The sequence below is a fragment of the Nymphaea colorata genome, chromosome 3 (assembly GCF_008831285.2).
Source record: "Nymphaea colorata isolate Beijing-Zhang1983 chromosome 3, ASM883128v2, whole genome shotgun sequence".
Lineage (NCBI taxonomy): Eukaryota > Viridiplantae > Streptophyta > Magnoliopsida > Nymphaeales > Nymphaeaceae > Nymphaea > Nymphaea colorata.
Genome location: NC_045140.1, coordinates 21,921,033 through 21,942,467, shown reverse-complemented (window position 1 = coordinate 21,942,467; position 21,435 = coordinate 21,921,033). Strand labels below are relative to the sequence as shown.

Genomic DNA, 21,435 nt, shown 5'->3' with positions numbered 1-21,435 from the left:
GGGACAGACAGAACAGCCCGTGAACGGGAAACGGCTCCTACTTCCTTCCGTTTCATGAAGATATGAAATGTGTTTTGTAATGAAATTATGAAAGCTAAAAAAGAAGAGTGGGACAGACGAAACAGCCCGTGAATGGGAAACGGTTCCTACTTCCTCTCGTTTCATAAGATATGAAATGTGTTTCGTAATGGAATTATGAAAGCTAAAAGAGAACAACGGGACAGACGGAACAACCGGTGAACGGGAAATGGTTCCTACTTCCTCCCGTTTCATGAAGATATGAAATGCATTTCGTAATGGAATTATGAAAGCTAAAAGAGAACAGCGAGACAGACGGAACGGCCCGTGAATGGGAAACGGTTCCTACTTCCTCTCGTTTCATGAAGATATGAAATGTGATTCATCTAAATCGATGGAACGAGTTATTCAGATGGACGTGACAGACTGACAGGTCAACATCTTGTTCCGGCAACGCCAGAAGTGCACAAAGGGTAATGTGACAAAAACGGGGTGAACCTGTCCAGTGGCCACACGAAGTGGAACCTTCGGACCCATCCATCAAATGTTCGTTATTGGAGTTGACATTAAAATTTCACCAAGATCTCACATTTTTACATCGACACTTTTCAATCCAACCTTAAATCTACCGTTATCTATATGTAACATGGAAAGATTATGTTACTAAATCCTTAATTTATTTAAAGTGAAGATCTTATAATGCCCACCTTTTTAATGTAGCTTGGGATCTAAAATCCAAAGCTATCAAACACTACAAAAAAGAATCAATTATATTCAGTTTAGGAGATTATCAATCAATTATATTCAGTTTAGGAGATTATCTCGGTACACGAAAATACGTAACCGTAGCCAGATCTTGTCATATCAGAAAAATTTCATTCCGTCTGCTCCTGTTTAATGAGTGCATTGGCTTGACCGACTTAGCACTCAAATTTCTTTCGGGAGACAGCCGAAGAATCTTGCTTTACTTTTGCCGCTTACAAGCCTCGTAATCTAGATTTTAACATTTCATTGTTACCTTGTGTTTTAGTTGATAGCTTTCTTGAATGTGGAGGCACGTCCAGATTTAGATAAGCTTCCAATACCAATCAACCTTAAAATCTCAGATGTAATAAAACCCTTCATTATGTTTTCCTCCTTGAGGTCAGGGCCAATTTGCATTGTAACTGGACCAAATTCAACTTAAAGGATAGCCAACTCAATAAAACTTATGCTTCATTATTTCCTTTTAATGAATTTACTGTAAAACTTAGTCTCAAGTGATGTTACATAGCTCTCAAGTGATGTAACATAGGCGGTAGGGCAGCAAAACACATAACCGGATGTGTTCTTAACGAGCCTAATCTAACTTATGTCAGTCGGCCATGCACATCTTTTAACAATTAAAGGCTAGTTAATGTGTGAGGGAGAGAGAGAGAGAGAGAGAGAGAGAGAGTAAAAAGATAAATGTTGTGTGAGAACCATATCTTTACTTTCAGTCCCTGTATACACCAGTTCACCCCCTTGATACTCTAGGCCTCACACAACGTAATCCAAAACCCTGGAGCCGTATTAGGGGCAAGATACAGGATGAAGCTAAATTGCTAGCATTACAGATGAAACAACAAAACAGAGGATTTAACTCATACTGCTAAAAATCTACACTATCAAGCAAAATCCTTTACGCGCTTCATCAAAGAACAACTCCATGCCCAGGTTCTGCTGCAGGTCCTGATTGTATCTGTCGATTGCTCTGATTGAACTGAATTTCTTGGACAGGCAAACCAGTTTGACGCCCAGCATCTCCAGTTCTGCTGTCAGAGCCATTCGTTGTTGCTTGCTGTTCAGATTGCAACCCTTGACCTACACCTTCTAACTTCACTGCCTCAACAGGGCTGCTCAGCCCTGGAAGCGTCGCCATTTGTTGGATGGGGCCTTGACATTGACTCATGGAACCAATCTGCTCTGCTGGTGCACTCGAGATGTCCAGCATCAAAGGAGTATGTATACCTTGTGTGCTCTGCATGGCAACTCTGAGCAGCTCCACTAGTTGGCTGCCTACAGTGTTTGGCATCACCGGAGGTTGAAAATTCGTATTTACTGAAACTGGTGTAGCAAGATCAACATCATGAGCTACAGGCACGTTGCCATTGTCATCTTGCCCGTTCTGAGCATGGTCTTCATTTCCTTTCCCTTTTGAACGAGAAAACCTCCTCTTCGTTGATTTTTTCTTGAATTTCCCTTTTTTGGGTTTGACAGCCTTTGCTGTTTCAATGGACTTCTCTACTTCCCTCGTCTTCCTTTTCCCTGGAAAAACAGTGAACAGCTGTCCAGCTAGACTGGCATTTGCCACTGGCTCAGCTAGATGAAACTGCAGGTTAGTGACGGCAAAGGCAAGCTAAAGATGATCATTCCTCTTTACTAGAAAGCACCCCCACCCTCTCAAAAAAAAACGCAACAAACCCAACACCCTAAAAAAAGGGAAACAGATCACTTACAATTAGTTGATTGAATTGCAAGTAGCGCTGTCCTGGCTGCCTTGATTTCTGCCTCTTTCTTTGTTCTTGCAGCACCACCAATATATTGAATACCTCCAATCTCAACAGTACAAGTGAAAGAAGATTGATTTGGTGTACCCTCCCTCTTACATATGTAAGAAGGAATAGGATAGCTCCTTTTCTGAGCATACTCCTGGAGCAGGTTTTTACATAAACCTGTTTCATGCTGTTCATAATAGACGTAGCCATGTTAGGAAGAATCACACCTGGAATGAGAAAACCAACTTTCACAGCTGTCAAAAGGTAGTAAATGGACAGCAAATAATCTAAGCTTTTACAGAACTGTCTGATAAGCAAATCGTGAAAGAAACACTCTCTCCCCCATCAACATGAGTGATGAAAGGACTACCATGAATCATGAATCATAAATAAAACGATATTAGAAATGAGCAGAACATATCAACTCAACAGATGAAAAGGAAACTGACCCTTAGAAATACTTTCAGCAGGACCTAAGGGAGTACAAAAACATTATACAACTTTATCAACAATCAGTAACTATACTGGAGAATTGTGTGGCAGGAGGTTCCAACACACATTTTGTGGCTTTTTGACAGTCATAGTGTTCATTATCAAAGATTTTTAGAACACATATCATAAGAACACTGAACATTACCTTCCCTAAGAAATGCCATGTGAACATTCTTATGAAGAGTTGCAATTCACCTTCGCTTCTCATTTCAAGAGTCTCTTGGTGTGACTTCATATTAGTTCTGCCAGGAGTGTAACCTTTGCACTACTAATGATTTTAGTTCATTGATTTAGGTCCACATAACCCCATCAGCATTCTTCATATGATACACTTGAATTTTAGAAAACTGTGGTACCTTGTTTCTTTTCATATTTTCTTCAGTTTTAAACTTATTTGTCACCTCATTTTTTGAACATGTTGAAAATAATATTTGCATTTCTCATGTATTGCTGCAGATGCTCATCATTTAAAAAATTTGCCCATAAGACACTCTAAATTATTTGTCTTACTAGCTCAAGGACCCCTATTTCACTTCTACCTTTATTTTTCGGATAGGAACAATAAGACACCATTAGGTTACCAACCATCTGACAAGTTCATTGAAGCACCTTGACAACAGTTTTAAAGATGCAAGCAACAAAAGAACCTTTCAGAGTGCAGTACGAATTTATCCCAGCTATGTAGCATCAAAGTGAGTGGAGTTAACTTATTAAACACTAGATGATATGAAATATTACAATGAGGCCATGCACAAGATTAATTACTGAATCTGTAAAAGAGAAAAAACTGGCTTACAGGATTTAGTCAACTGGTCAAGAAGAAAGCACATCAACAATATGTGAAAATGCCTACATAATAGGCACAAACAGGCCCAACTGGGAAGAAGAAAGTGGTACTAAGGCCAATAACCAAGAACGCTGAGGAAATTTGAACTAAGGTATTAAACAAATGATAAAAAATATATATATCTAAATAACAAATCCATAGGAAAGCATGAACCGTCTGGGCTCATACCCCCAAGTCCAATGTCTCGTAGAGGACCTGTGCACAATCAATATGGAAAGGTCCAGCAGTTATGTTGAAACCAAGGAAGGAGTAAGTCCTTAATTTATGCACAAAAGGGGGGCTGTTCTACCCTTCGCCATTGGAGCTAGCTAAGAGCCAGTCAACCGAAGGTCAAAGACTATAATTAACCTTAAAAAGAAAGAATGAAAAACAAATTAAAGAACAAAAAAGATAAAAAATATACTAAAAAGAAAGTAAACTGTAACCTATACATTATAATTTATATTATATACATACAGTGAGTGTGTGTGTGTGCGCGCGCGTGTAGAGAGAGAGAGAGAGAGAGAGACACTAAAATACATATTCATGGATGCAGTGATATATATGTATTATATACAAAGGTTAATGAACATGTGTTTACGTATTCTGACATACTCATCAAGCTTATGGTACTACACTGATTGTTCAGAAAAAAATTGAACCTCATGGAGCACAATGCCTTGATGAAGAAATCCACCAATTAATATTGGTAGGCGAAATAATGAAGATGAATGACATTCTTCAAGTACCTTCTCAAATAAAATGACAACCAATCTTTATGCGCATAGTACGTTTAAGAGAAATAGCCATTGTTAAATATTCTGCTTCTATGGTTGACAGAGACACCTTATTCTTTTGTGTATCTCCTTGATATCATTTAAGTTGAAAAAGTCTTCATAAGCGACTAGGCAACAGATTTATTTTGCATTTTGCAACCTGCAGATACTGCTACATGTTGCAGTTTTTATCAGAGTATTTCATGAAATTTGGAGGATTCTTTTGGAATAGCTGATCCACATGCATATGGACTAGTGGACATGTAAACATCCATCAGAAAATGTCTGTTAGATTTTTCATACAGGTAGTGGACTTGACTCTATTTAGAAAAGCGGTACCACCAAGCACCTATGACTTAATCGTTGATCCAATGAATATATGTGTAATTACACAAGACATGCTCACATTACAGCAAAGTCTTATATTTAAAGAATATAGAATCATGTCACCGCTACCACCATGCCATCATCGGCATGTAATCGAAGGTAGGTAGAAGTAGTCCAAAGTGTCCACCTTTAGTGTATCACTAGCTAAAACAAACCAAAGACTTTAGACACGGTTCTCACAAGTTAAAATACTTGAAACCTGCCATACATATAACCGTGTATATTTAAGACATGGTTTTGAGACGGTTTTCACTAGTAAGACAGGTCTGCCAACATATAATTCTGAATTTTTCAAATACAATAGAAATGGACCTTTCATTTCATTTATACATGACGTCTCATGTTACCTTCCAGTAAATTTATTTATTATAAATGATCATTGTTCGACATTTTAGTTGTTATATGGCCTTTGTTACTTTGTTGCAGCTAAATTTCCCCTTCAGCAAGGTTTTACTGTAGAATCAAGCATTTCAATGGATATAAATTATTATTCATTAATAAATAATGCTCAGATTCTCATTTTGGCTTCCGGTTACCTAGATGCATCAGCAAAAGTTTTTTATTTTTGTATTATCTGAATGTTATATAAATGCTTTTGTAGGGAAACAACAGTGGTGCCTAAAATTAAGCAAGAAGCCACAGTACAGGGCATACCTTTTTGATGAAAATTTCTAGAATCTTTCTAACAAAAGTAAATATAAACACCAAACAGCAAAAGTAATGCATACCACAGGATTGGGAATGCACTGTGCCACATTGCCGGACTTCATTAATTCTAGTAGAGCAACTTCTGCTGCTGACTGTTCTGCTGCTTTACGATTAAAAAAACCTGGTAAAGAATCATATCTCACACCATTCACTAGAACAGTTGATCTAAATACTGGCTCATGAGAAGGTCCCTCCTTCACTGTTTCATAGACAGGAGTTGAGATGCCTGCCTTTTGTGCGTACTCCTGCAATCTACTTTTGAATACATAGCAATTTGACACACCTGAAATGAACAGTACCTAGATAAACACAAAAGCCATTCTCCGTCCAAGTTGGCATCTTCAAGCAATTAAGGTTCAAAATGGATCAAATAACGAAGTTTCAGTAACATTAAGCCTAAAAAAGATGAAAATAAGGGGCGGAAGCATAAATACATATATGAAGCAAAGTCCTAACAATTGAAATCGACCAATTAAGAGCAAAGATCAGAAAACAGTATAATAAATGATCAAAACTAGCATGAAATATTATTAGGTGAATAGCAACATCATAATTTTAGGACACAAAAGCAAGACCACCATTTCCAAAGCAAGAAAAATATAATAGGTCTGCAAGGTGCATAACCATAATAAACCTTCTTCTGAAGACATACATCAGAAATGATATTGTTCCACCTGTGCTTACAGCACGATATCAGAATGGAAAATATGATAATGTTGTCAAAACCCCCCTTCCACTCTCCTGACCACATTTCAGCGTTACAATACTGTCATGATATAGGTCTTACCAGAGCAAAAGCAACATATACCCAAATGTGGGGTTGGCAAGCGGGAAAAGACAGGTAATGATGAAAAACGCTGCAAATGCTTCTCTAAGAAAAACCACATTCTCTTCCTTGTATAATTTCCCCCACATTCAGAATTCATGATGGTTAAATTATTAGTTGCTAATCCCTTTAAACTTGTCCAGCATTTTCTTCTCTGCTACTATACCACGTGTCAATAGTTCTTAGGTTTCCCGAGATTTTGCATTTTCCAGCTCTGCCCATGTTACAGCTCTCGCTACTATTTTTTCTTCTTTTTCCAACTTCATACTTTCTACCAAACACGGCCACGAGAAATGCCTTCTATGACTGGTGATTTAGAGAAACCCTCAGTGCCCATTTGGTTTTATTCCATGAAACAACATGATACATCCAGATAATTAGGTCTAACCACTCGCTTATTATCCAGAAAGCAACAACAAACGTCCATCTTTAACACATGAAGGGTAAATGAGAGAGAGAGAGAGACCCTCTGTAAGCTTTCGCCCCATGAAGCAATATCATACAGCCAGCTAATCAGGTTCAACCACGCGCTTATTTACCATAGAGCAACATCATCCTCCATGCATGACATATGAAGAACACAAAGGAGAGAGTGAGAAATCATGAAGACAAGGTTCTCTTCCTCTTCCCGAATGCCTTCACTAATAACTGCAGTAGTAGTGAAGCAAATCCTACAAGATACAATTTGCATAAATCATAAAGCTAAAAGCTCCCTCAAAGAAAACTAGAATCACGTACTCTTCCAAGAGCTTCTAGGGATTTATCAAATAAAGGAAAAAAAATCTATACGTGTATATATATAGAAAGTCTTCTCCAGAACCATTTCCCTTCATTCGAATGCGATCATGATAACTTAACAGAACTAAACGGGTTCTCCTTGTATAACACTAAATGCCATCACGATAGCCGAAAAATAAAAGGACCTCGTTTTGGCCATAGAAAAAATCCGCGAAGCATAAGAAGGAAAAGCAAAAACGGAAACCCTATGATCAACATGCCTACTTCGGAAAAGATTCCAGAAGCAGGGTAGAAGAGAGATGGGAAGGAGGAGGGACCTGATAAACCATTGCCATTCAACATCCCTGCTCCACAGTTTGCAGCTCTCTCCCTCTTCTCTCTTGAGTGCAGAGATGAACAGGGATGGGCAAAGCGTTTGTGCGAAAATGAGAAAGAAATTACGAGGTTTATGAAATGATTCGAGTCTGGTTGAGCGTCCGGTTGAGCCTTTGTGTGGAATTCGAGTCTTCGACTTAACCCGATTCTACGCAATCGGATCTGTATATAAATTTGGATTTAGATTTTGTAGCAAAATGTAAATCCAAATAACATAAGCTTACAACGTCTTATGTAATCAAAATAGACTTTAGCAGATTTCAGTTTGTTATTAATCTCTGATTTGAAATTGGTCATTAAACTGTATATCAAATATGAAACCAAGTAGTAATTTGGATTTTTCCCAATTTGATGTTTCTTTGTTTATTATGCCGTGAACATGAAGCAATAAATGCAGTTGAATCTCCAGAAGTGCACAATGGGACGTCATACATTTGATACTGCCTAAGACTAGGGCTGTACACCAGCTGAGTCGATATCGAACTGAGTCAGTTCGGCTCCACTTGACTCATGAGCTTGAACTTGAGTCGAGCTGTACAAAGTCAGCTTAAGTTTGAGCTAGATAAACCGAGTCCCAGCTCAAGCTTGATTCGTTTAAGCTTGTTTACCAAGTCCCCATTTAACTTGATATCTTTCTTTGGTTTTAAGTTTGAAAATTAAAAAAAAAATGATGACCTAGATTAAATGAGCTCATTCGAATTTAATCGAATTGAGTTCATGTGACTCAAACTCGACTCATTTATAAGCTCAAGTTTTCAGTTAATTATAGTTTGACTTGTTACAAACAAGTCAAGCATAACTGAGCAAGTTCGAGTGGAGCTCAAGTTGGCTCTGACTTATTGTAATGCCCTACGTGGTACAGACAGAAGGAGGGGGAAGGGGACAAGAGGCAATGTTTTTCAAGAAAAATGTCGGATGAATCAAATTTGCTCTGAACCCAAAGATTATCAACAAAGCTTGCCCGCCTGTTGTTGTGGAGTCCATGGACAATGCACGTATTTTAGATGACGATGACTTGTTGAGTTGAAAGCATTCTGCACCTTAATTTAATCGGCTTCAATTAAGAGATGCAAACTCTTTAGATTTGAATAAACTAAGTATAATGAGATCCCGATTCACAGAAATCAGGTATAGCAGAAAAACCCAGAATCCCAGAACTGTATCCTGGCCACCGACATTCCTAGTTTCACCGCCAACCACGCTTTTTTTCTTTGCACAGACACAAGAATGTCAATGGTTCACAGCTTGTTCAACATCCAATATAAAACTCACATTGACTACTGAATTTCAACAGAGATCTGAACCCAGTTCATGACTGCATGTAAAACATGGTTTAGATTATCCCGACCAAATCTGTCACAGATTAATTTCTACAGACATATAGACCCAAATACAATAAAGTAAGTATTCTTGTGGGTGTATCAAATTCAATTCAAATATAATGCATACCGCTTATCTATAACCAACTGTCGAGAGAGAGAGAGAGAGAGAGAGAGATTGATTCAGTTAAACTTTATAAAATTAGTGTTCGAGCTCAATGGTTGTACATATAGTACAAAGGTTCCCGCTCAGGTCGTAGCACTATATCCTTGGCCTGAGCAACAGCCTGTGTCTATATCTACAGTAACCGGGCTTAGCATTTTTTTCCCCCAGAAAAATGAAAGAGAGGCCTAAGACCAAATACAGAAGTCATCAAGCAAACAACAATAAACAATAAATGCATTTCCGTAAGAAGAAGAAATGGCATCAATCCCAAGCCATCAAGGTTGGACGCAGGCGAACTTCCGGCTGTTGATGTATGACGCTCTGTGAACCTGGCAGAGGCGGCACTTATTTGCCAACTTATGTGGAACACAAAGGTGTGGTCAATGCCAAAGTCGGGCACAGAATCCAGGTCGAGCAACTGGTGGGCTTTTGCTGCAAATTCTATCCGAGAATGCGTCGATTAGTTGCCCGGCCAAGCTAGCCGGATCATCAATCAGTGTATCTACAAAAACACTGACCACCCTCCTCTCCTGCATAGTAGCTTTCAGGCTGAACCATGTCAAGAACTTCACTCGGAACTCCTTATCCATATGCCCTTCACATTCCAGCCACCTGACCACCTTGACACAATGCTCATACTGTCCTTCTGTAACTTGCTTGTTAGATTTTGGCGGTTCTTTGGTGGTGTCTGGCTTGCATGGAGTGTCTGTGATTGCCATCGCATTTGAGCAAGTGAGAGGCACAATCTCCATCGCCAAGGGCATATCACATCCATTTTTGTCACTGACTTCATATGAAGAGTGAATCTTCGAGTGCGTCCCATGGCCTGTCTTAGGAACTTTGGAGGCTTGGTTGTCTTCACTGGAATTGGAGTCCCTCTGTGATTCTGCCTGGATGAGGGAAGCATGCTCACCGTTCACGATTTCCTCTTCTAGAGTGGAACCACAGTTTACTTTATCAATGTCAGTGCCATGGCTGGTCGATGTATTTTTGTGAACGCTTGAGATTTCTGTAGTTACCCACCTAGCTTCCAATTCTCCAAGCTCTGTAGAATCACGGAAAGGAGCGACCTTGAAAACATATTCAGTTGAAGGATCTAGGTCAGAGACCAAAAATTTGGCTTCACCATGCAGGAAAATACACATGGGTTCTTCTGGATAACTTGCAAGAGCAGCGCTCCGATACCACAATTTGCAACCAGTGATATCAACCGATGATGTCTTGTCCTCAAGTTCTAATATCACCATGATTCTTGTTGGTGAGATGTCTTCAAAGCGGACAAGGAAAGCAGTGGTAGTAGTTCTTTCTGGGATATAATAGAAAAGTGATTTCACAATTATGGATGTGAAAGCATGCGAAAGAACCAAGAATTCTTTGTATGAGAGGAGAAAGCCTGACAAACCTGGGAAAGTTGGATAAATGACTGGTCGATCCAAATGTGCTTGCAGCATGCAATCAACAGCTTCTATTGCGAAAGAGCAGAGCTTTTGAACTTCAGCACCACATGAGAGTCTATTTACTATACCACGGGCCATTTTCAAAGATACCTGGTGCAGAGGACCGACCTCTTCCTTCAGTTTCTTTGCAGCCACATTAACAATTTCATTAAGTCCCCTGTATCTCTTAGTTCCTTTCAGAATTTTTTGGCATAACGCTATCCGGTAACAGAGTGCATCTACTCTTCTAGCATCCTTTGCAATTAGTATCTGTTTCCGCCAACATCTGCAGGCAAAAGAGACATAGGCGTGTTCAGTAGCCTTGTGAATTCACAATTTTCACACCTTCTTATTTGGTTCTTTTTGAAAATCTGCTTTTATAGTTCTGACTACATTAAACTAAAAGGAATTTTCTTCAGCGTAGGATTTGTCTACAGAGTGCAAAATGCTGAAGGCACTTGCTTTGAAAAAGCATGTATTAGCTGTTCCTTTTACCTAAGTCACACGGGTGCGCCAACTATAGTAGCGCACCTGCACCCGCATCGCTGAGGGTGTTGGTGCTGGTGCTGCCCGACATGGCATCAAGTGAGTTTTGGCTGTTCTGAAAAAATGTTTTGGCCGAGTTTTCATTGATATATTGATTCAAGGTAACCTTGATAAAAAAAGTTAAAATATAGACAAATAATATATATATATATATATATATATATATATGTTCTTGCCGCACCCACAACCAATTTTTTTTTTAACTTGCCGCATCCCGCACCCGCACCCATGTGACATAGCTTTTTACACCCTTAGAAATATGAGAACACTCAATTTAATTTCCTGCCCTACCATACCCAACCAAGGACGTGTTCTGATAAAGATGTCACATCCACATCCAACTCAGGCAGAAGGTTGTGTCAAATAAGATATCATTCTACCTTATTTTTCCTTTTGCTCCATGGCTCAGAAATGAAAATTAACTCACGGTAATGGAAATAAAACGTTGCTATGCCTTCTTTCCGTTTCTCTGTCCATGCTACTTAAAACAGAGGCATCGCTACATGCCCTTGTTTTGATATCGAGAACTTTAATCTTATAAGAATTCTTTAATTTTTAGAACTTCAGATGATATTCCCTTTTTATGATGAGAAAGAATTCTATGGTGCCAGCAAGAGCTCATCCACCAAGAAGGTTGGGTTTGAGACCTTCAACTTGAAGGAGGGCAACAATTAATACTTTGTGAATCTCTTGGCGTAAACTGGTAGTTGTTTACCTAACCCAGCTGGAATGTGAAAAGAAAGAAAGATCCTTCAGCTTCTGTGATTTCCAGCTAGCAACATCGTTCTTTCCCGGTTATTGCTTGTTCTGCTCATTTTAGTTATTTAAATTACGGTTTATTCGACAACAATCTACTACTGCCCGTAAGGTTTCCGTTCTAAGGTCAGCCGCTGAAAACTGACAAAAGAAGCTTTCTTGCCATTTATTTCGGTCAACAAGAGCTGATGGAGTCCAATTGTCAGTACCATATGTACCTTGTCCCTAGATATTTACATTCAAATCTCCCCATGATAGGTTAGGGAAAATAAACCCAAGAAATAATATGTTAAGCATTATTTTCATGCTTACTTCCACACTTAATTATGTACACATTCAATAATTATTCAGTTAAACATCTCTTATAATCACCAAAACTCTCATCAGGTAACCTACACTGTGCCAGCAAAAAGGAAACTGTGGCATTGTCTGCTCAAATTTAAAAATTAGTTTCATCAGCCATTCAGAGACAGCCAGACTGGTTTTGCAGATAATATAACTTCGATGCTCTTATATGTTTTACCATAATGTGTTAAATCTAAATGGATCACAAGAACAATCGTTTCTCTCTTATGGTAATATTCTCAACATATCTGCAGATCATGACCTGCTAAAGGAAGTTTTAGCCACCCTAGGGTCTACTAAAAAGTAAGATTAAAATAGTACGACATAAGAGAGCCGTGATCCTTTCTTTCCTAATTATGTTTTTTAGTTCACAAGCCAAAAATGACAGTGCTAAGATATTACGACGTTTTTAGGCCTTATAACAGTGACAAACATCCATGCTCAGGCTTTTTTGTTGTATACAAAAAATATGAACCATCATGAAGTAAGGGTTATTGGTTTTAGTGCAAAACTAGCTTGTGATAAGCCAATCTACTTTATACGAATTTTCAGCATCTCAAAGATAAAACTCAACAAATACCACAAAAGCAGCCCTAAACTTTCCAATTAGTTTGGTACGTCGAACTTGAAGACAGAGCTTGTCAATCAAATTATGAAGGAAGAAAACAAATAAATAAGATTGCTAATAAAATCCAACGAAGTAAGGTTAATAAGTAATAGCTTTAGCTGTCAGTACAGTAAATACAGAAAAAATGCAGCTAAACAACATCATAAAATGTTCCCAAATGTAATTTAGTCATAAATGGCACGGGATTATAAAGGAAAAATCAGCTTATTACCTGAGGAGACCATTCACTTTACCACATGATACACAATAAAAACCGCCATCCAGTCTGGGCTGCCGTCCATTCTTAGATAGACCTGCTTTGTCATGCTTGAAAACACATTCAAGATGGTACGACATTCCACAAGAATCCTCCTGATTAGGAGTATCAGAACCACAAACTAACCAAAGACTAGGATCCTTGTTGTCATCATAACGGTAACAAATGCAGCACGAACACCTCTTACAGAAAGCATCATCTGGCTTCATATTAGCTTTGCATACTAAGTTCTGACATAGAACCACATCAACATTTTCTGGCTTATAGTTCATCATTGATGTATGGCTTGAATCGACAGGTACTTGTAGCGGACGATCCTTTTTCCTTTGCTTTTTTGAGCTCCTTGGACTGCTATCTGATGAGGGTGGGGATATACAAACTTGATCAGCAGTAGAGTTTCCTGCCTTCTTCTCAGAAACTAGTTTGATAAGAAGTTCGATCATTTTAGTCTTTTTTACACCTGTATATTTCCTCTCCTTGCCCATTTCCGCACAGATGAGTTGCAGAAGTTCTCGACGTGTCCAAGACTGAAGAAGGTCCAGTGCACTTTCTGAACTCTGTGAGATCTCATACACGAATTGCCTCTTCTCCTCTAGACTCATCTCACTGCATTTAGCTGGATCAAATGCATTACCTGGATATTAAGATAACAGGCATTAAGTTAGATATGATGGAAAGTTGTCGTCGCATAGAAAGGCGTAGGTGTTACAATAACGTATAAAGAAGTAATAATAAATATACTAAATGCCAAAAAAACTGTTTTCTAACATTCATTATATCGATGAATATATAATAGTTTCAAAATAAAAGAATCTTCTTCTTTCGGCATTATATCAGCCTGTCCTTTCAAAGTATCCGCCAGTATGATGAAATAACAAGTATGTTTTAAACAAGACAAAACATGCCCATAATCAAAGGCATAGAGTGTTTTAGACCACCATTTTGCACGGCATCAAAAGTTTCGAGTTTCGAGTCTTTTGACAACCATAGGCTCAAAGAAGAAGATGCCATCCTAAGAAAATGATGTTCATCTCATGATTGTACCAAGCATCAGTCAACACAGCTACAGAGATGAAACCATGGCGTTCCCCACTTCCGCAGACCACAATGGCCACAACCACAACCACCATTTTAATCATTCCAACCAAAGAAATGACCGCCAAAACAAAATCACTGAAGGCGTCAACGACTCCAACAATTCCCAATATTTCGAATCAACGCATATACGGAAACCTAGAATGAATTAGAAAATGAAAAGAACAGAAAACGAGCAATTATAAGAGAAAAGCCGAAAGGTTCTCTTCTATAATGAAATGCCGAAAAAATCTAACCTGTGATGCTTGGTTCCATTTCTTCCACTGTCAACTCCCTTCTCATCAACCAAAGACCAGTCCTGCGGGCATTCAACACAACCTGTGGAGAAAAAAAAAGCACTTGCTATAGAGGTTCCTCCAGAGAAGAAGAATAATAGGCCCAGGTCAGGGTCGGGATGAACATGGAACCAATCTAAGAAAGTGGTTGACCACAGAGAGATGCGAATGCGGAGGGTGGTGGATGCCCCCAGAGAGCGGCGCCGCCCAACTTTGCCAACCACCACCACCTTTCGGTATTTTTCGCCAGAGGGACGTCGACCGGCCGGTAGAGTGAGGGACTTGACGACGGCGTTTGGCCGGAGACGCCCCTCGTTCAGACTCGTGGCGAGTCCCTGCCGTCGTTAGCTTTAAGAAAGGATGACCGAAGGGGTTTTCAGAAACATCTGAAAGAGATGAGGTCGGTGTTTGGCTTTCTCCCATTGTTCTTGTTCTCTTTACATTTTTGTGCTTTTCGTTTGTTTCATCTTCTCGCTCGGAGTTCCACCGGACATTTTAACAACTTTTGAAACAATTTTTTGAGTTTCATTTTTACTCGTATATCAGACGGTCTTCTCTTTAACCAACCAAGCATTTTATTCATTTTCAACCTGTTATGGTTCCTTGTTAAAGATAATAATATATGTCTCATATATGCCTCGTAGTAATCCAAAAAATAAGTAATTGACTTCTTTAGACAGAAGGATGAAAATGGCTTATTTTATTAGAAACAGTTATATATTATGGCTCTAATAAGGAGTTAATGAAATCCCTCTTTTTAAAGAACAAAACCCAAAAAAATTTCTCTTGCAAAATTATAAAATTACCCTTTAAAAAAAACATGGAAACATACCAAGCCATGGATGGTGATCGTTGAGGATTTGATTTGTTAAGTTGAAAATTTAATAGGATGTCAACTAATTTGTTTTTTAAATATATGATTCTTGTCATACCACTAAGAGCGAAGCCCCTTAATGTAAAATTCTTTGAACAGGTCCACTAGGTCTGACTTTCTGATCACACAAGAATTTCTTATTGGAAAGAATCATGAAGTCATTGAAGTGTACCGTAACTAGTGGCTGAGAAGTTCCGTTTTCAGCCGTTTTTGAATAAATTTTCGTACCAGCCCCATCGACAATTGATATTTTTGCATTGAACGGTTTTGACTCCGAGTGCTTACGATTCAGTGATTTGAAATCTTTTTAATAACCAATAGTTACAAATAAACAATAATCTAGTAGTTTGTTGGGCCATACGATTCAAAGTCCAACTTTTCTAGAAAAGTTTGTCTTATAAATCAAAAACATATCTCATGCTTAATTCTTCAAACATGAACAGATTAACCGTTGGTTTCAAATTCAACTGGGTTAAGTGAAACGATAACAAAGCGATTAGGAGTTTACGAAAAGGAAGGTATTTACAAAATCAAAGGATGCAACATTTTACATTTAGGGATGACATAATTTAGCCTCAAATTATTGTTTAATAGCCAACATCAAAACGTGAGCTCGTTGCAATAATTAAAAGCCATGATTCTTGTTTCTTAAGTTATAACAAGAGAAGTTAAGAAGAATAAATTCCTATCTTTCTATTTACAGCTTTCGACGTATCGTGCCTCAAGGGGTATAGCGTATCTGGTTGAGTTAGGGGCCTGTACTAAGGCAGGTCTTTAGTTCGATTCCCGTAGGCGTTATGTTCCTGTGTCTTAAGGCGGTAGGGCGCGACATCTAAGCTGAAGGGTGCACCGTTGCTATCGCTGACACCAACGCAGCTCAGGACCTCAGAGGCAGGGGGAATGGGGGCCTTCGAGCCTTTTTCGAGTGGTGGGATTAATACCCTTGCTCACCCGAAAGCAATCATATCGTAAACGAGCCAGATTTTTACTATAAAAATCATATTAGTTAGTTATATTAAACTCATAAATATACTCGAAAAAACTGTAAAACCAAACTTTTTGATCAAAACCCAATAAGTCCGACCCGGGTCCAATTCGATACGGATCCAATTGAGTCGTACCCGAACCATTGGCATCCCGAAATTTCCCGCGCGGGAGAAGCAGCGGGCGCCAGCCGTTCTTTAATTTAACGCGCGAAGAAGTTAAAAACGCGGGGAGTTTTTTTTAACTTAGCACAATAAATAAACCGATATTAACGGCATCTTTATTTTCAGAAATAGCTAACGGGATTCTTCCGAGTTCCGCCAGTTATGCGGCGCCCCCCCCCCCGTGTTTGCACACAGATTTCACGCTGCCCCTTCGCTCTCTGCCGACTAAAAGAATTTCTTTCTTCCCTCCGTGGAGTTTGCTGTCTCGGTTCTTTTTCCCTTTTTGTTGCCTGTGGAGTAAACCCTAGAATTCAATTGGGAAGATCCACAAATCAATCGGGAGGAGGTATGTAAAGTTCGCGCCCTTCTTGGTTTCCCCTTTCCGGTCTCTCGTCTGCTTATTGCTCTCTTGGATTTTTTGCGATTTGCATTCTTAATCGATGTATTTTAGTAAAGAACGATCGATGATTCTTCCGCCTCTGCTTTGTTATGCCCTTTGGTTTATTTCTAGGACTTAGTGAAAAAAAAACTATACTGGAGAACGTGGATCAATATGATTTTCTGAAGTTGCTGTTTGTGCACCATTCAGAGAAGCTTATATGATTTTGTCCATTTTTTGATCGTTTCTGTCTGTGTGTGTTTTTCTCCTTTTCTCTTATGGTGAACTACTAAATTACTAATTTGCTGATGCATCTGCACCAAATTCGGAGAAAGAGTGGGAATTGACCCATTGAGGAGGTAAGGAGAGACAGTTCATATTTATTTGAACAAAGCATCGTAAAAATCTTGTGTTTGGTTCCAAGAAAATATAGTGCTCTTTCCGAAAGGTTGTTATTGCCTTTCTTTATATGGAACTGTTGGTTTTGCACTTCTTTTTCTAACATAGTATCTTGCTTAGATAGGTAGAAGAAAGAATTTAGTGGAATTCAGATTTCTTATTCGGTGACATTAAAGCGAGATTCCAGAAATTAAGCAACAGAATTTAGGCATTGTCGAGGAAAAGGAAAAGTGAACTCACATGTTATAAATAGTTGCGAATGAGAAGACAGTGCAATTCTATTATTGCTTCCTGCTACCGCTCCTGATTTTGAAGCTGAGAGTTGCAATGATATTTGTAATGCACACGATACACCATAGTACCAGTAAATGAAAAGTATGTAGGAAATGACACATGGAGCTAAATTGGGGAAGTGAATATTTTGAAAATAATACATCAGCAAGAAAAACGTGGTATGGGGCCAGCCGGAAAACAAAAGCACGCAAGCAAATTTTGAAATGGGAAGCTGCTTCCGTGATATCCATGCGACGAGCTAAAACAAATTGTTTATTGTTTGAAGTTATGGACCTTGTGATTGTCTTGCTGGCTTAGGCATTCAGTGTCTTTGTGCAGATTACTGTGAAGTCTTTGAGGAAATTAATTTATTATGAGATTCTTTTATTTGGTTGAGGCGTTTCAGTTTACCTTGATTTTTCCCTTCTTTATATCGATATGGCCATGGAGGGCTGATTTGCAAATTTTGCACGTTGGTAAGGTAAGTGTCTCAGATGGCCCCTGAATGTCGAAAGAAGAAGTCGGAGGATGCTACCTTTTTGGCTGATTTGAGGGATCATTTTGATGAATTTATCCATGCTTCTATGGATGAGCATAAGGAATGTTTCAAAAAGACCATGAAGAAGGTATGTTTAATTTGGTTGAATATAAGGGTGATTTCACTTGTAATTTCATGTTTCATTTTTTCTCCGTACGTCAGTTGTCAATTGTTGACTTCGCCTCTCATTGTTGTTTCCAGTTATTTGGGATGTCAAAAGCTGTGGCGGAGAAAAACTCTGAATCAACAGGAATAGAAAGTGTGCTGCCGCTGCAGACATCAGTCTCTAAATAAGAATCTTGACTTCATGTCAAATTTGATTCTCGGTGACATCTCTCTCTCTCCATCCAAACACCCACCCCTCCCAGCCCCCACGATGACTATGTTGTCGATGTACCAATCATCAGGAGGAAGAGTTTTTGCTTTTGGTTAGAGACCCAAGACTAAGTACACTTGTCAAAGAATCTTAGCCATCTTAGGTTGCTTGCTTTTCCAATCTGTATTTCAGTAAATTATCCTCCTTGATATGAGTTCTGCTTTACTTCTTGCCTTTACTAGTTAGCTGCCTGTATATGTGTCGGTGCATCCACCCGTGCCTAGCAGCGTACATGCGTATGTGTGCAAGGTGCAGACCTGCACAGATGTCTGAGCAGGCATAGGTGCATCTAGCACACCTTCTGTGGTTTCTGCTTTGTGCTTAGTTTCGTTATGGTGCCAGTGTAGATGGGCAAGCGTTCCCTCTCAGAGCTAGATACGATGAGGAAACTCGTCAAGATTTTGACTGGAAAGAAGGTTAATCTCTAGTGATAGGTTGAAGCTTCTTGAGATGGAAGCATTTGTTGTGGTTTTATCATTTATGTCATCTTTCTCAGCCGTCGTTTCACAGTTTTCTGAGCTGCCGTTTCACAGTTTGTGCTTTACTACGAAAAAGTTAATTCTAGCTTCATCATGGTTGGTTTCATGTGACCTGTTCTTTCCCGTCGGCTACTTATTTACAAACTTATAAATCATAATAGGATATTTAAGGTGCTGGCTTCGTTTTCCTGCACAAATATGTACTTTGCTTGCGTGCTCATAATTTGAATTACGGAACATATAATTCTCCTTAACGGAGTCATCTCTGATTGATTGATCTTCGGTGCCAGGAAGTGGTATTCGAATCTGTGTATCCTTAGTTCATCCTTGATTGCTTTCAGCTGGAGACTATTGACATTCAATCTTCCACTGTTGTCGCTGGCATGACAAACAGCCTCATTTGTGTGTGTGAGAGAGCGCATTTGTGTGTTTTGAAAGAGAGGTCTGGTTAATACATTGCGTTTCGTTTGCTGATGGTTGCTTGTGGCACCATCAAGAACGATTTTCTTTGCTGAAACTGGAGATTTGGAACAGTCTAGCACAGAAAGTACAGAATACATTACAAGCCTGGTCACCCAATGCCTTTCTCATGTGGGGTGTAGATGGCTACCACCCTCGATCTCCCTCAATAAACATGCTCAAATGAAATTTGTCATGCCGGGCATTGCTTGGTTATACTTTTCTAGTTACATCTTTCACTTTATGTGAGCTTAGGATTAAAATGAGATTGTGAATTAGAACCGTGCCCGCCTTTATCAATCCAGGGGAGTGGTTAACCTATGTGATGAAAATGAGTTTATGGTAGTTCAAACTCATAATGGCTGAATTATTCAAACACCTGGATGAAACTGGGCCACCGGTATAATCATCGCACGTACCTGCATCTAAAGGGTTCTAGACGAACCAATTGTCTCTTTCATTGGTTTAAAGAAAATTAAGATGGAATCAAAGTGGACTAAAATGACAACGGGTGAAAAGCAAATGCGATCAAGATGGACCACCTCACACTATTCATGGCTTCCATGATGCACGCATATGAACTAAATGACGGATAAAGTACTTAGTGTGACTACTGTCGCAATGCATTTGAAATCCTCCCCTTCCTAATCTAACCAATTAATGACTGCTAGCCTTTTCATGAGCTATCAATTGTCATTAAAAGTATTATAAATGCAATAGGTGGGAATCTTGAATGTTCTTTGTGAGACTTGGAAGTCCTTTAAACATATAACTGTTGAGGCTAGACTCAATGAACATAGAAATGGGCCATCCATATAGCTGGTAGGTTTAAGTGCCCATCCAGGCACTCGATCTAAGCATTGTGCCCACCTTATTAGTTCGGGGTAGCAGGTGTCTTCTTCTGTCCAAGAACCATAGCTCCAGCAATCACGGATTGAATCTCAAATCCAGGACAAAACACAAAGTTCCCCAAAACGCTGCACGGTTGCCATGACCAGCTCGGACCACTTTCATCTGTCCCAACAGATACCTGAGCTAAATCAGCATATTGGTAGTGGACCATGACTGAACTGGATGAGGTGCCCTCGGACTCAGCGTGCCCTGTCTCGGTCTGTTTGAATCATTTTCTGATGTTGTAGAATGAGGATATTAAGCCTCATTTTCCCATACCAGCGTGGAACCGAGACAGTGGTCCTTGAGGCTGATCTGAACATGGACAAGAAATAGGCAGGAAACAGGGGTTGGACAAGGTTTTAATGTCAACCAGACACAGTGCACTTGATTCAGGCTCACAACTGCACATGATCTAAATCACAAACAGTGCACTGTACTGAATCATGGGTATTAAATGCTTGGCATAATTCAACTTGAAGGTCTCAAGTTCAACTTTCAATACGACAGACTATAGGCATGGTTCAGCATTTCTGTCTTAAATTTAGAAGCTTTTAAGATCTAAACATTCTTCTTTTGGGGTTAGTTGGAGTTTAATTATACTGAGTGCTGGTTATTGAGTCCTTGACATCATTCAACTTGAAGGTCTTAAGTTCAGCTTTTAATAGAACCGGCTGTACGCATGGCCGAGCAATTTTCAGTTTAAATTTAGAAGCTCTTACATCTAAGAAACATTGCAGCAGGCCTCCCAACAAGGAGTTATACCATTATGGCATCATGACAGGGACGACAGCTGAAAGACATTAGTTCAAACAGTTGGATGAAGCTGTTTTACAGTGGAAGCTCTTGTGTGTGTGTGTGTGAGAGAGAGAGAGAGAGAGAATTGAATATACTGTGCACATCAACGCTGACAAGGGGAAGTTGGCATGACAGTAACACCTTCACGGCGATTATTAACTCATGAATTACTGCACATGGATGGACCGGATAAGCATCTCCAAACGTGCATATACGGAGTACCACAAATTCGTGCCGCCCGAGCTTAAATATTGGACTCTCAATTTTCCGATCTGTTGAACACATCGATCAGTGTCGTTCTCATCATCATACTGCGTCAACTATAATTATAACTCAA

The 21,435-nt window shown here is 39.3% G+C and overlaps 3 protein-coding genes across 8 annotated transcripts; 1 reads left to right on the top strand and 2 right to left on the bottom strand.

The window, feature by feature from the left end:
* Window positions 1-1,453: 1,453 nt before the first annotated feature.
* LOC116249645 (double-stranded RNA-binding protein 8-like) lies at window positions 1,454-7,754 on the bottom strand. Of its 3 annotated transcripts, XM_050076497.1 has the most exons (5): window positions 7,605-7,703; window positions 7,016-7,220; window positions 5,744-6,006; window positions 2,496-2,721; window positions 1,454-2,358 (listed from the first exon to the last, which is right to left on the bottom strand). In XM_050076497.1, exons 2-5 carry the CDS (start codon window positions 7,035-7,037, stop codon window positions 1,691-1,693), a joined length of 1,179 nt encoding a protein of 392 aa, XP_049932454.1. In that variant the 5' UTR covers window positions 7,038-7,220; window positions 7,605-7,703; the 3' UTR covers window positions 1,454-1,690. The 3 variants fall into 3 exon arrangements, with proteins under 3 accessions (XP_049932454.1, XP_031478684.1, XP_031478685.1); XM_031622824.2 differs by lacking the exon at window positions 7,016-7,220 and having other exon boundaries at window positions 7,605-7,754; XM_031622825.2 differs by lacking the exon at window positions 7,016-7,220 and having other exon boundaries at window positions 1,454-2,349; window positions 7,605-7,754.
* A 1,409-nt stretch (window positions 7,755-9,163) lies between these two features.
* LOC116251296 (VIN3-like protein 2) lies at window positions 9,164-14,889 on the bottom strand. Of its 2 annotated transcripts, none has more exons than XM_031625466.1 (5): window positions 14,638-14,889; window positions 14,446-14,527; window positions 13,070-13,748; window positions 10,550-10,869; window positions 9,164-10,453 (listed from the first exon to the last, which is right to left on the bottom strand). In XM_031625466.1, exons 2-5 carry the CDS (start codon window positions 14,489-14,491, stop codon window positions 9,528-9,530), a joined length of 1,971 nt encoding a protein of 656 aa, XP_031481326.1. In that variant the 5' UTR covers window positions 14,492-14,527; window positions 14,638-14,889; the 3' UTR covers window positions 9,164-9,527. The 2 variants fall into 2 exon arrangements, with proteins under 2 accessions (XP_031481326.1, XP_049933074.1); XM_050077117.1 differs by having other exon boundaries at window positions 14,610-14,878.
* A 1,778-nt stretch (window positions 14,890-16,667) lies between these two features.
* On the top strand, window positions 16,668-18,649 carry LOC116250947 (uncharacterized). 3 transcript variants are annotated; one of them, XM_031624956.2, is made up of 3 exons: window positions 16,668-16,852; window positions 18,044-18,183; window positions 18,297-18,649. In XM_031624956.2, the coding sequence occupies exons 1-3, from the start codon at window positions 16,669-16,671 to the stop codon at window positions 18,387-18,389; spliced, it is 417 nt and encodes a 138-aa protein (XP_031480816.2). In that variant the 5' UTR covers window position 16,668; the 3' UTR covers window positions 18,390-18,649. The 3 variants fall into 3 exon arrangements, with proteins under 3 accessions (XP_031480816.2, XP_031480812.1, XP_049932930.1); XM_031624952.2 differs by having other exon boundaries at window positions 18,039-18,183; XM_050076973.1 differs by lacking the exon at window positions 16,668-16,852 and adding an exon at window positions 17,159-17,244 and having other exon boundaries at window positions 18,039-18,183.
* Window positions 18,650-21,435: the final 2,786 nt, after the last annotated feature.

Excerpts from the sequence above, each read along its gene's own strand:
- LOC116249645 (XM_031622824.2), bottom strand. The coding sequence starts at position 7,629 with ATGTTGAATGGCAATGGTTTATCAG. Across the intron at positions 6,007-7,604 it reads GAATGGCAATGGTTTATCAG|GTGTGTCAAATTGCTATGTA; the intron begins GTCCCTCCTCCT and ends TGTTCATTTCAG. Across the intron at positions 2,359-2,495 it reads TGCAATTCAATCAACTAATT|CTGAGCCAGTGGCAAATGCC; the intron begins GTAAGTGATCTG and ends AGTTTCATCTAG.
- LOC116251296 (XM_031625466.1), bottom strand. The coding sequence starts at position 14,491 with ATGAGAAGGGAGTTGACAGTGGAAGAAATGGAACCAAGCATCACAG. Across the intron at positions 10,870-13,069 it reads AAAGTGAATGGTCTCCTCAG|ATGTTGGCGGAAACAGATAC; the intron begins GTAATAAGCTGA and ends TTTTGCCTGCAG. Across the intron at positions 10,454-10,549 it reads CATTTATCCAACTTTCCCAG|AAAGAACTACTACCACTGCT; the intron begins GTTTGTCAGGCT and ends ATTATATCCCAG.
- LOC116250947 (XM_031624956.2), top strand. The coding sequence starts at position 16,669 with ATGCGGCGCCCCCCCCCCCGTGTTTGCACACAGATTTCACGCTGCCCC. Across the intron at positions 16,853-18,043 it reads CACAAATCAATCGGGAGGAG|TGTCTCAGATGGCCCCTGAA; the intron begins GTATGTAAAGTT and ends TGGTAAGGTAAG. Across the intron at positions 18,184-18,296 it reads TCAAAAAGACCATGAAGAAG|TTATTTGGGATGTCAAAAGC; the intron begins GTATGTTTAATT and ends TGTTGTTTCCAG.